Source organism: Desmodus rotundus, chromosome 12, assembly GCF_022682495.2.
Source record: "Desmodus rotundus isolate HL8 chromosome 12, HLdesRot8A.1, whole genome shotgun sequence".
Taxonomy (NCBI): domain Eukaryota; kingdom Metazoa; phylum Chordata; class Mammalia; order Chiroptera; family Phyllostomidae; genus Desmodus; species Desmodus rotundus.
In genome coordinates this window covers 57,126,495-57,140,370 of record NC_071398.1, presented here as the reverse complement: position 1 = coordinate 57,140,370, position 13,876 = coordinate 57,126,495, and the positions used below count along the sequence as shown (strand labels likewise).

Sequence of the window (13,876 nt, the reverse complement as noted above, 5' to 3'; positions counted from 1 at the left end):
AGATCCCATTGTCCCTGCCCCTTCGGTATCTGTGCTCCAGGCAAGAGTGAATGTCATTTCATTCAAATTGATGACCCTAGTTAATGTGCCTCTCAACTGTTAGAAATCACGACATGAGCTATGATTCATCTTGAGTATTGTCTTCAATCTTGTTCAGAGACAGACTTTTTTCATCCAGTAAAGTCACAAAGCTTAGACCAGCCCACTTTGTGACTTTACGTGATTGACACAAAGTAGGGGTTTTTATCCCAATATGAAAAAAAAAATCTCAAATATATATGAAAGACAATATGAAGGCAGTATGAAAAAAAATCTCAAATATATAGTTTAACACTATTTAGTTACTAGGGAAATTAATTACATTGGTAAAAATATTTACTCCTTTAATCCAATTTTGCTTTTCAATTAAAATGTGTTTCTCCTCAGATTACTGATTTCTCAGTTTCAATCTTCTTTTACTTCTCTACTGAAAAGTATTTTGAAAACACTACATTTATCTAAGAGGCAGTTACTGTGCTTTTGATGCCATCTCAGTAATTTTGCACCACACTAGAGATTTTTTTAAATGATGCTTTCTCAGTATAGGAATGACATGAAATTAATATAGGTTTGGGGGTCAGGCAATGCTGTGACCTAGCTAAAGAAAGGAGGAAACTTTCCTTAAAGTATTAAAATGCTAATTACACACTTGCTACCATTGGAAACCTAAGTTAATTTTACCCAGTACATATTTACTGAGCAATTATTCTGTGCCTGGTCCTGTGAAAGGCCTTGGAAATAAAAGATACGAGGAAGACACAGCTCCTGACCTCATGGAGCTCACAGGACAGCAGCCACTTCTCTGTCCCCGCCCAACACACTCATTATCCAATTAGTTTTAGTATAAGCGAGACTGTAGTTCCTAAGTCCGCACAAGATAGGGCAGAGCTATGGATCACCACAGCAGAAACAGAAATGGAGAAATCTGATCGTCTCTAAGAAGAGGGGCGGAGGAACTGCCGCCAGCCATGGTGGAAGAACTCTGAGCTTTTCTGCAAGTCCCAGTTCCGAGGCACATTGTCAATCCTGTCAAGTCACAAGGTGGGCTGGCCTAAGCATTGCGACTTTACTGGATGACAAAAATCTGTCTCTGAACATATTATCCCTCCCTTATTTGTAAGTCACAATTTTTGCAATGAAAATGACTTTTTACTCATTATATATATGTTGCTATACAATATGCATATACAATATTTATATATTTATTATATACATATAATATTTATATGTATATAATAAATATGATATACATATGTATTAAAAATAAATGGAATAACTAAAATATGTATGAAACCAAGTAAAAATCACCTGAAATCCCACTACCATATTTTTGCTGTCCATGATTTCATTTTTTTGTTTATGCAAAAACTTCTTTGCAGAAGGATTTATACATATTATGTTTACCAGGACCTCTTTCTACAATATGTATTCCTTCTTACCCACACCTCACGCCCCCCCAGAAACTAGTGTTAACAGCCCAACATGTATCCTTCTACACCTTCCCTACCTTTCCCCATGAGTGTTTGCTTATCTGCTCCATTTTCTTTAAATATGTGCAGGCATCAGGGTGCATGACGGAGAATTTGATTACAATTTAAAAACCAAGTTACATCACTTTTTACATTTGCTTTTCTTACTTGCTTTTCTCATGGAACTCCCTCCATGTGAAGCATCGCTTCTCAAAATGTAACAAAGGGGTCACGGGGGGTCTCAGTAAAATGCAGATTCTGATTTTGGGACAAGATGCTGCCTGTTGCAGACACTCCCAGGAGGAGGTGCAGGTCACTGCTCTGCAGACAATACCAGGAGCAGCACAGGCACAGAGAGCTGTCTTGTCCTTTAAAACAATGTGCCCTATTCCATTCCTCAGGTCCTCTAACAGGTCTCCTGTTAGAGGCTTTCATTGCATTGTGAGAATTTTGCTGCCACACAGTTAAAGAGGCCTGTGCTCGTTTCCACATGCTTCTTGGGTCATCTATTTCTTACCTCTAAATAGCCTGCAGCTCACCGAGGCTGGGATGGTGCTGTGAGCTTGTCCCGTGTCCACTGCCCGCCCACCAAACACCCCGCACAGATGCCGTTTCTCAGGCTTCTAGGACGGCAGGCTCTGCGAGGTAGGAGGTGTTTCATCAGGTGTCTGAGGACCTGAGGACCGCCACCACCTGTCTTGGTCGACTCAGCCTCATCTCTGGGGGCACCTCCAGGGCAGCTTGAAGTAACTGTCCTGGAGTGAATGCGTGATAGGTCTGTTAGACGTGCATTTCCACTATTCACAATCCCCACGCGTCGCAGATTCTGAAGAAGTCAGAGTTAGTACCTACAGAAACAACTTATTTTAACTTTTAACAGAACGGGCATTGATAAGCTTACAGAGCCCTAGAATAAAAATTCTGGTTTTTTAAAATGCATTTTTCTGATATATTAAATTTTTATTTATATGCAGTCATTTCTAATCCAAGGATGTCCATTTTATTATTTCCTGCCTAGGTATAATTTTCTCTGGCTGAATTCTTCAAATGTTTAATCATAAAGAATTGTCCTAAAAATACGTCATGTGGAAATACAATTACGGCCTTGGTATTTCAAGTTCTCCCTGTTAATGCCACTTTTGCCATGTCAGCCGTGATTGTACTACCTGTACACAGACAACAATTGACAGCCAATGTTCTTGTTTAACAGGTTCAGAATATGTCCCAGTCTATTGAAGTCTTAAACTTGAGAACGCAGAGAGATTTCCAATACGTTCTAAAAATGGAAACCCAAATGAAAGGGCTGAAGGCCAAGTTTCGGCAGATTGAAGATGATCGGAAGACACTAATGACCAAGCATTTTCAAGTAGGTTTGACTTCTGCCATCTTGTCAATCCAAATGAAACATGGGCCATGATGAACAGCCAGCATGGCACTCAGCTAGAAATAACTGCGCTGGCCCGTATGAGCTGGGGCAAGACTCCCTGGGGGTGTCAGTCCCCTGTCCACTGAAACGGACCGTGAGCTGGTGGGCAAGCACAGAGGACTGGCTACCAAAAGGCGTCTCATCCTCCAAGAGCTAGGTGGAGATTCTGGATAGATTTGCACTTCAGTATTGATGGCAAGGGTTAAATCTAATGGAAAATTAATAATTAAATTTATCGGAGGTTTTTTTTCCCCAATGACTTTAGGCCCTGCTAATATGAGAAATATCAAGAATATGAATAATTAAAAGAGGCAATAATACCATTATTAATAGCCATAGGAAGAGGGTTGCTTCATGATTTGATACAAAAAAGTCTTTTTTTAGACTTTAAGTGGTTTGTTGGCAATTATTAAGAAACACTGAAAATGGAGAAATGGTGCTTTTAAGCATGCTGTATGGAATTTTATTAACTACATATGTTTGTATCACAGATTAAGATAAAACCTGACTATAAAGATGCCATCTAAACCTCTATTAGAAAGAAAGAGTCTGCCTTGCAAAGACAGAGCACATCATTTACAAAGCACACTCTGGTTTTATAAACATAATGGCCTGGGCTTTCCCTGCCCGTGAGGAAGTGAGACCCACTGCTGAAGGGGAGGGAGTGGGTCAGACTCAAGTTCCGGGTCAAGCATCCGAAGCACTTCTCACACACAATTGTGGTGGCAGAGGCTACCAGGGACATGCAACAAGATCTCTGCAGAGCGCATTTTACGGTGGCAGAGACTCTGTGGCTTTGTCATGTTCTTCCGTGGTGCTCAGGAGCCTGAGTAGAGAAGTACAGAAAACAGCTTACGATGAACCACTTTTAAATTTTTACCCAAAAGGACAAGAGGGCTCAAGTGATGAATGATGAGGTTTAAGCTGAAGAAAGATGGAAGCAAGGCCGGGAGGTTAAGAAATCAAAACAAATTAAAGCAAAGTGTAGAAGGTATAGTAAATTCAAAGACTATTGGAAATCAGAGAATGAGTGAGCTGGAAGAGTAGGGAATGCACGAGGGGATGGTAAACAGGAAGGACATCAGGCTGAGGAGCAAATGAATTAATTTTCACTGGTATTTATTGAGCACGTACTGCGTGCAAGGCAGGGTGGGCCCTCTGCTGCACATACAATACCGCTAACAGGCAGGTAAAACTGAGAGTAACAGAGGTGTAAACATTACTTAACAGCACAAAGGGAAGAGGAATTTTGTTTAATTCTGTTTAGCGATCAGAAGAGTTAGGTTTGGCAATATTCCAGAACACCATTTTGGACTAGTGCCCCTCCCCGCAAAAGAAATGTATTAAACCCCAGAGGAGATCAAGAAAACCAAAAGGTTTTCCATGTCAATTTCCCTTGCTCAGGGTGGGAGTGTGGACTGTGGGGCAGCAACGTGAGCCCGTCCAGGGCCACCAGCAGGGCCAGCAGTGGGCAGCCCACCACAGAGCACTCCCAGGAAGGACGACAGAAGGAGAGGTGCTTGGGGTGTCAGGCACAGAGACATCGTCCGAGCTCAGGTGGGCAGTGCGGAGCTCTGTGACGCCAAGGAACAGCTTGAGGCTGCCAGGGACACAGGATGGATGACATAGGTACATCTATGGGAACTCCTGGGAGAAGACAGGAAAACAGAAACAAAAAGATGCAAAGCTGAGAGACACACAAGGAAATAATTGGCCCGTTCCATCAATTTGGCTGGCAATAGCCCGGTGACCAATAAAAAAATTTAATTTTCAGGCAGCACCTCATGACGTAATGATTTTTATTTTTCCTAGTTCGTGTAATCCAAGCAGAGAGTGAAGTTGTACGTCAAAGTCCAAATAGCAATAGTGATGATAACATTGTGTTTCTGAAGAATTACAATTACTCGGCACAGAGCTCTGAGCAATTTAAATACATTGTTTGTTAACTAATGTAACCCTCACCACCATCCCATCCCTTAGGCACTGTTTCCGTCCCCACCATGCAGGTGAAGAGAATAATGCCCAGTGAAGCTGGGCGATCTGTCCGGGGTCACACACCTCACCCATGCCAGCTCTTGGGTCACATCTACTATCATTACCAAGGCACCTCTCCAAGTAGATCACAGCTGTGTAAATCCTATTTAAGAATAATCAGATATCGATACATGTTTTTTGAATTTATTTACTCACTGAGTCCTCCAACCATGAGTCAGATCTTGCTCTAAGGCAGGGGTTTCAAACTCATCTTCACCGAGGAACACACCAGCCTCGTGGTTGCATTCAAAGGGCCGAATGCGGAGCTCCTTGCCCCTCGTTAAGGAGGAGTTACATATATATAGCCCTTAAATTACATTCGGCCCTTTGAAGGCAACCACGAGGCTGATGTGGCCCCTGGTGAAAATGAGTCTGACACCCCTGCTCTAAGGGCTGAGATGCTATCTTTGAGAAGAAATGGACCATCCCAAAAGTAAGTTTAACATGGAAAAATACTTTTAATTGAAGGAAGTCCACCTTTGGCATACCATTTTCAATTTACCCAAAAAGGTGAATGCATTAAGCAAAAAAAAGAAAAAAGCATACAAAACTTACAGATACAGACAATAGTACAAAAGATTATGGGGGGTGGGGGGAAGGGGGAGGTAGCAGAGGGTACAGGGGGGATAAATGGTGATGGAAGGAGACTTGACTTGGGGTGGTGAACACACAAGACAATATACAGGTGATATGTTATAGAACTGTACACCTGACCTATGTAACTTTATTAACCAATATCACCCCAATAAATTCAATTTAGAAAACACTAAGTAGGTTTACTCTTCTGCACTCTTCAGATGGTAAGTTTGTTCTCGTTATCGTACGAGAGACCATCAGTCTTCCATGAAGAGAGCACGGTTGGACAAGGCAGCCAAGTGTAGCCTCTGCCGTATCAGCAGCACAGCGGAAAGCGAAATTCTAGAAGGGGCTAGGAAACGCAGGTCTGTGCTATTCGATTGTAACCTTTTTAAATACTTGATATGCACATTGGTGGCACTTTCCATTGCTCTCTGACAAGTATCCAGAGTTCCAAAATTGACTGCCAATAATCAAATTACGAACTTTTGAAAAGGTCCCAAAATATAAATAACCATTTATTTTTTAGTTCAGGAGGAAAAAAACTGCCACCCAAATTGTGACACAGTATTGTTCTCTTTTCAATATCCCCTCAGTACACCCTAAAACTCTTCCCTGAAACAGTTGCTATATGTAATGTGCAGCCGACCGTACCCACAGAGCTAACTCTCCTCGAAACCCTAATGAAGCGCGGGTGCCTCCCGTTAGGGGCGCCACAGGTGCTCACAGCAGTGTTTATTTCAGGTGAGCCACCGACAGGAGCAAAGCCTTGCAGTCTGCCTTTCGACTGTAATATTTATGAACCTGTCTCATTAACTCAGGCTCTGTCTCCTCCCACTCAACACGGCCACACAGGCAAATCCAAAGAGTCCCGAGCTTACAGAGCAGGTAGAAATGGCCCCACCGGAAACAAAAGCCCGTATGTCAGGGCGGCGATGGGAGCTGCTGCTATTTTGATGCACTTATAGCAATGGTATCTCCTCGATGTCACTTTAACGTGCAGTTTTCAGCCCCTTAAATTGGCCGGTGTGCAGCATGGTTTCTGACAGCACCTGCGGAGTATTCCCAAATGGTCGCGGCAGTGACCGCTCTTTCCACCAATGAGATCGTCTGCAGTAAACTCACAACTGAATCAAAGGCAGGAAATGCTCTCCCCCACCCCCACCAGCAAGTTTGAGGAAAAGACGAGGAGGTGACACTCCTAGAAGCTGAACGTAGAGCTGCAGGTGTGGCTCTGTCCCAGGGGTGCCTCTGTCCCGTGATGCTGGGAGGAAGGGGCAGTGTCTCAGCAACTTGCACGTATTCCCCTCTAGACAAAAACCAACACACCAGTTTCTAACAACTATGCAGCAGGGCAGCTGACTTTGTTCCCTAACCCAGGAGCATCTCGGTCCCCGAAAGGGTCAGTTCACCACCTGGGTAAGCCAGCCGCCTCACCTACATAAAGAGCTCTAAAATACGGTCTCCGCTAAGGCAAATGAAGTAAGAGCGGGGGTGAGAATTCAAAATGGTAATAAACAGCAGCAAACATTTCTTGGTGCTTAGAGAAGCAGTGCAGGAGTGATCTCGCTTGCTGAACTTACCTTCCCAAGGACGCTCTGCTAAGATAGATTCTAAAGAGGGTGAGGGAGGCTTGGGCGACATGGGAAGGCAGGGTGGGGAAAAGGCCACCACTGGAAAGTTCCACTAGGGAAAAGCTGTTCCAGGATCCCAGATTTCCTATAAAACGAATAATCGGTAAAGGAATGATTAGACATAACTAATCAGGCAAGGACATTAGATCTATTTCTAATAATTCATACGTAGAAGGTGGACCCGCCTTCTACGTCCTAACTAAATAATGCACGGTGGACTTCCTGAAACGCTACCAGAAACTGAGATGATGCATACATACTTAATTGCTACCATGGGAAGCTTCTGTAATTACGGTAAAGATCGATTTGTGTCCTAGAAAAGCCTGTAACCATTTAAGGAGAGGTTCTTCTATTGAAAGGATAAGTGGACTTACTACTAATGACCACACGGCCACTTCACATTTTCACAAAACCCCTAATTGCAACCAAAAATCAATAAGGCGTTTTGAATCCATTTCAATCATCCCCTCTCGGTATATCAGACCAAACGCACGGCCGCTGGAACGGCTCTCGGGAACACTGCGCTGCTTTCCGCAGGAGCTGAAGGAGAAGATGGACGAGCTGCTGCCCTTGGTCCCCGTGCTGGAGCAGTACAAAACGGACGCCAGGCTCATCACCCAGTTCAAGGAGGAGATCCGGAACCTGTCCGCCGTCCTCACGGGCATCCAGGAGGAGATCGGAGCCTACGACTACGAGGAGCTGCACCAGCGGGTGCTCAGCCTGGAGACCAGGCTCCGCGACTGCATGAAGAAGCTGAGTGAGTAGGCCGGCCGCGTGCGTCTCGCGTGTGTTTTCTGTGGTTTCCGTGAAAACGGCATTCGTACGTTTGGCAAACAGTCAGAAACGCCTGATTAGAGAGCAACCAGGGCCTGCTTTCTAAGTGTAAGGTAAGTGCTCCTTAATGGCTTAAGCGTTCCGTCCCTGGGAACGGAGTGGTATTTGATGAACAGGGGCCTGACTTGCAGATCGCCCTGTTACATTCGAAATAAGCCGTCTGGCAAAGACCGCCGATTCTCTCAGCTACACTGATGGAAATAAGTTTAATACAGACAAACGGGGTGTGATGATCAATCACTGCTTGGCCAGGGGAGAGGGGAGATAATTCTGGTTGTGGAGAAAGTTGGAGAACACAGAGGAGGAAGCTGCCCTGGGGGGAGATGTAAAACAGCAGTGATTAAAGCCCACCCAAACAACCCCCATACCCTGCAGAGCCGCCCACAGCTGCTCCCATCGGTGTAAGAAATCACCAGGCAACACAGGCAGGCGCTGTTCTGTGAGGAGCCAAGCATCAGGGGACCTAGGTCTTGGACTGCAATTCTTGACCCAACCTGGACGGAGTTTACAAACTCTTCATTGCGTCCGTGGGTGACTTTTTCAACTGAAGCCATCATGGAACGAATCTGCAACTTACTGCAGAGTAGTAAGTGGTAAGGAAGTGGATAAATGGGGGTGGTGAGCCCACTTAGGGACAGTATTTTAGTTGTTGACATGTGACATGACAATGGGGGCGAGGGGGACAGGGAGCAGCTTAATGACCACAGAAAAGTGTTCTCTCGAGGTAAAGAAAACATTCTGGAGCAGGAAATAAATATGGGAGAGGAGTAAAGAATTTAAGAAAAACAATTTCCAGTAAAGAAAGTTTCACAGGGTAAATGTAAGTGTTTTAAAATAAATTTTGAATGAGTTCCAAGAACATTTCAAAGACCCATCAATTCACTCTGCCATTCCTAGCGTCGCCCCATAAACCTGAGAAATAGGCTTGGACGCTGAGACCAGGCTTGTGCCGGGCGCATGGGTCTTCTCCCATGGGCTGTGAAGTACAAACGGACTCCATCAAAGCAAGGACGGGCGACAGAAAGCTTGTACCTATCAACACCGTGAATCTGACCTAACATGTTGGTGATGTTTTTGAGGGATTAACATGGGAAACTCTTGGAATTTGCTCAATGTTAGAAAAGAACTTCACTTCTAACATCGACAAAAGTAGGTTGACAGTGGTTTGTATGAAAAATAATACCGTCATTAATAAATGATACAAGAATGAACTCTGTGTTTTGCTCACTCCCAACTGCAAACCTACTTTTGCCCCACCATGCACTGTCTCTGTGTTTACACAGCTGGACGTACCGACTACTGCAGCTGGGAACCCTAAACCCCCAGTGCGCCTCCTCTAATCCACATGTAACGCCCCGCATTCAATCTCCTCCACTAGTGAAAGTGATATCTGGGACAAAGAGGGTTAATCTAAGTAAACACAGATTCATCCTAGTTCTTCCTACTAGACAAGGAAAACTGTTTCTGCTGTGTTCTTAGGCCTTACGACTGTGACCTGCAATATATATCTTTTTATTAATTTTCCCCATAGGCCAGTAAGTTTGAAAGAATGTGACTGTCAAATAAACTGCATTAATTAGTTAATATTTGTTTTTATTTTTACTAATCAAAAATGTCCAGCAACCAATATAGATACCAAACCGCAATAAAACTAGTATTTAACTTTCTCATTTAATGAGATAGCTGCTATTTGAGTTAATTGATCTGACCTTGCAAAGTACTGAAAATAGTCGTCACACACCATAAAGTCTCTCTAGGTCATTAGCAGCCCACAGATCCCTGTTCACTCAGCAGAGAGGCCAGTGCCTCAGAGATTCTAACGCGTGCGGGCTTTCTGTCCCAAGGGCTGACTGTTTCCCGCCATTGCACCGAGTCTGTGTCAGTTAATCCAGATTATTACTGAGATTCTCCTGAGCAGAGAGACTGTTCATCAACTGAACCCCTAACCTTAGTTACAACGTAGACAATGTGTCCAGATAAAGACATACGGCCCTAATAACGGGAAACCCAAAGCCACGTGATCCCTGAGAAAATAAATAAAGGAATCTTCCTATTTTCCCTTAAAAAAAGATTGACACAATTTGAAAGAAGGCATTTGAATATACATAATATACATTATATATATTTGCAGAAGAAAACACAAGCGTATCATTTCGAGTGTAACACTAAGTTTTAGTTTCATTCACACTTTCTTAGGATTTACACTCCCTGCAAATTGGTACAGATTAAACCAAATCATCTCTGTGAACCCTTTTACTCCATGCCTAGTATCATCTCATAGGTAAGTGCCCAAATATCAAAATATCAGAACACATGGCCTCAGACAATCAGTGCTAATCAACATGAGGGCCATTTACAGGGAATGTGGGAAAATGAAAACATATCAGAGGGCCAGCGTCCCAAAGGGTCTACGCACACCCAGGCGCTCTGCTGCTGAGATCTTGAGCAGGACTTTGGGTAATCACGGTGTCGGCAACACAGCCACAGAAGCAGGGCGCATTCATCAAACGCACCTCTTCCTTCTCCACAAAAACCGCTCAGCACAGTGGGGAAGGATTGGGAGAGAAAGTAAAACTGCAATCGTGATGAATGCATTTCTCCTCACCTTGTCAGTGGGTTGGCCTTTTGGGAAAATGTCACAGTGCACGTCACATGAATTTTAAGGTCACTAAAAAACAAACGAGACTCATTGCCTACAAAGTCTCAGTTCCTCCCACGGGGGAGGAATCACAAGTGACTGAGACGACAAGAGCACCATTCCGCTTATTTCTACTGGAGAATTAAAGTTGGGGTGAAAATAGAAGTTAGAAAAAATGCTTCAACCACAATGCACCCTAGTGGCCTGAGTGAAGGACGGTAGTGCTCTTTCCAAAAAGCTTAGCTTCCCACTACGAGAGACTAAATAAAATAAAGTTCCCCATGCTTAATTAAATCCTACCATATTCCCGGACAAGCAAAATGTAAGGATACACATGTGAGAATTTAACTGGAAACACAGTGAAAGCGCCTGCACCCCCTGGGGCCACCCATAGGCATTTGGTGTAGACTGCAGTCCGCTTTCCAGTCCCCACCCTGCACCCTCTGCCTCCCGTGAGCTCTGTCTTGGGACCAAGGTTGGCGCCATCCAGTGAAACGCAGGGCACACCTTTCCACCAACGCTGTGGCTTTGAGGCTTCACGTCCAACTGCAGTGACAGTAACATTCAAAACTCAAGGTTCCAAGTAATGAGCCTTGAGTTCTCGCCTGTACCGTGTTCATGCCGAATTAGTGTTAAAGGGGAGTGTGATGGCGATGTGGTCATTGTCATATCTGCACATTCAACACCTACGCAATGAGTCCCCAGTGTGTGCAGGCACTCTGCCAGGTGCTGGGGCTGCACAGGTGAGCAGCAGCCTGGGTCTCTCCACGGCCACGGAGCTCGTCTTTAGTGGGGACAACAAGCACGGGAAAGAGGAGCAGTGCTCACAGCGCTCTCACGTGCGATCGTTCCAATCGCCACGAGAACTCTGGGTTAGGTCTCATGTTGGCCATTTTTTGGAAACAGATGGCTCAGTTGAAACTCATTTGCCAGAGGCACGTAGAGGCAGCAACTTTAAACCCAAATCGTCCCCCATTGGAAGGCAGAGATGGTTCCCCACACAGGTGTCTTTTCTTGGGTGCGTACAGTAACAGAGCAACTCCCGGTACACCTCAGTAAGATTGGCTCAGTCCACGGAACCCAAGTGCTGTAGCAAGAAGTCAGAGTCTGTTCTGACTCTTCTCTGAACTTCATTCTCATGCAGGCACCGCGTGGTCCCCTCACCCCACACCCCCAGCAATCTCCCAAACCCCCTTTCAGGGCATCCTCACCTCCACAACCCTAATCCCAGGATCGTGCTCCACCCTGCTCAGTTGGGACAGCCCCACCCCCACTGCCCTCACCTGGAGTCCTTTCCTCTCCACCACCCTGGGCACCTACAGTCATCTTTGCAGATGCACATATACTCAGACGACACCTGTGTTTAAGTGATTTTCCTTTGAAATGAAATCCAAATAGGTTTGTGTGGTTTGTCCCGATGACATGGATTCTGCCTAACTCTGCAGCGCTTTTCTCTCAAGTTCTTACCACACACTGACTCTGAACTTGGGCAGTTCTATCCTTTCAGTTCCTCCATGGTGAATCTGTACTTTCACCACCTCCTGGACTGGGAACTCCCTCTCCCCCTTGCAGGGAGCACTTCCTCCCACTCACCCACCCAAATTCTAACCAGTTTCCGTGTTACACACCAGACACCCACTTGTCCACGGGCCTTCCCAGACGGCTCTTGAGCGTTGTTGGATATCCCTCGCGTGGTCTCCTAAAAACTGGAAATGACAGTGTTTCTTTTTTTTAATCTTTACCCCCTTACGGCCAAGTTGTCCTTGCTCTGAGAGGTCAGGGCCCCCTGCATGTTGTTCCAGCCAAATCTCTGTAGACTCTCCTAAAACATCTGAAACGCAATAGGCAAAAAATAAATGTCTCTGCGGTCTTTGAGAGCAAACATTACTTTCAAATTGAAAAGCTTTATGTTGCTTTCAAGAAATAAATCAGTGCATGTCAAACATAAAACATCTTTGTCTTTTACAAAACGAAAAGTGGGTGGAGTGGGGATAAAGATGACAAAAGTGAAGCCCTTTTCCCCTTTGATTTGGTGGCCGTCTGTTCTTTCTGCAAGGCCAGTGCAGCGTTCTGTTCCGAAACACCTGCTACGTGGCTCAGCTTAGCACTTAGAGCAAGAAACAGCGGAAATCTCAGTGCAAATGGGAATTAAAACTCAAACAGTGTGCCCGGCGTGGAGAGAGGCGAGACGTACCTTGCAAATATGATAGGGGAAAACACCAACAAAAGAAGAAAATAAAAATAGGTCTCCTGTTACATTCAGAAGACCTGCAGATGAGTCCTGTACCACAGACAGGTCTGCTCTCCCCGAATTCTGCACTGTGACATACGATGCAATGTTCCCCGTGCCCACCAGCTTCATGAGGATTTATGCTTCTGGAACCTTGGAACTCTTATTTTAGCCCATTTGGAGATAATGGGATATTTTACTATAAATTGATTTATAACATCATTCTTTTTATCCTATGTTTTCCTAGATTACAACTAAATTGTAAGCCTTTGAAGGATCTAAAACCTGTGTTTTCAGAGGCAGGCATACATTGCCAGATTATTTGGGATTTCATAATACAGTTCTCCATTCAGTTTGGATAAGAAATAAGCTTTGCCTTAAAGATATATTCATAATATAAGCTTGATCCCAAAAATGTTTGAGGCAGTTTTTAAAAATATAATAGGGGTAAAGCTGTGTTAACTCTGGAACACAGAGGTATTTTGACATCCATTACTCTTGGTCCCGTTGACCAAACACCCCAGTGCAAACTCGTTCTAGGTCCGATCTAGTTTGGCAACTACTCTATTCAGTCTGATCACAACCTTTCCTTCAGCACCACAGTGGGTCAGATTAGACACGAAAATAAAAGGTTCAGTAATAGAAACAGTTGCCCTGGCCAGATAGCTCAGTTGGATAGAGCATCATCCTGATATACCAAGGTAGCAGGTTCAATCCCCAATCAGGGCACAAACAGGAGTCAACCAATGAATGCATAAATAAGTGGAACAACACACTGATGTCTCTCTCTTTCCCTCTCTCTTTCTTCCTCCCTCACTCCTTCCCTCAAATCAATAAATTTAAGAAAATTAATAAATAGATTTTATCATCAAATGTATGGAAGAGGTAAACTTATTATAAGTAACTTCAATAGATAAGACTTTAAAAATCAGATCACATCTACTTCTTGCTATATGAGTTCTTCAATGGCCCTAAGTAAAAAGAAATAACATTCTG

General features: G+C 44.3%; 1 protein-coding gene across 2 annotated transcripts in view; it reads left to right on the top strand.

The window, feature by feature from the left end:
• OLFM3 (olfactomedin 3) overlaps positions 1 to 13,876 on the top strand; it is a 151,864-nt gene that overhangs the window by 125,922 nt on the left and 12,066 nt on the right. For both annotated transcript variants that reach the window (XM_045203936.2, XM_024570332.3), the window contains exons 3-4: positions 2,719 to 2,874; positions 7,716 to 7,935. In XM_045203936.2, the coding sequence (XP_045059871.1) occupies positions 2,719 to 2,874; positions 7,716 to 7,935 (376 nt within the window). The remainder of the gene's footprint in view (positions 1 to 2,718; positions 2,875 to 7,715; positions 7,936 to 13,876) is intronic.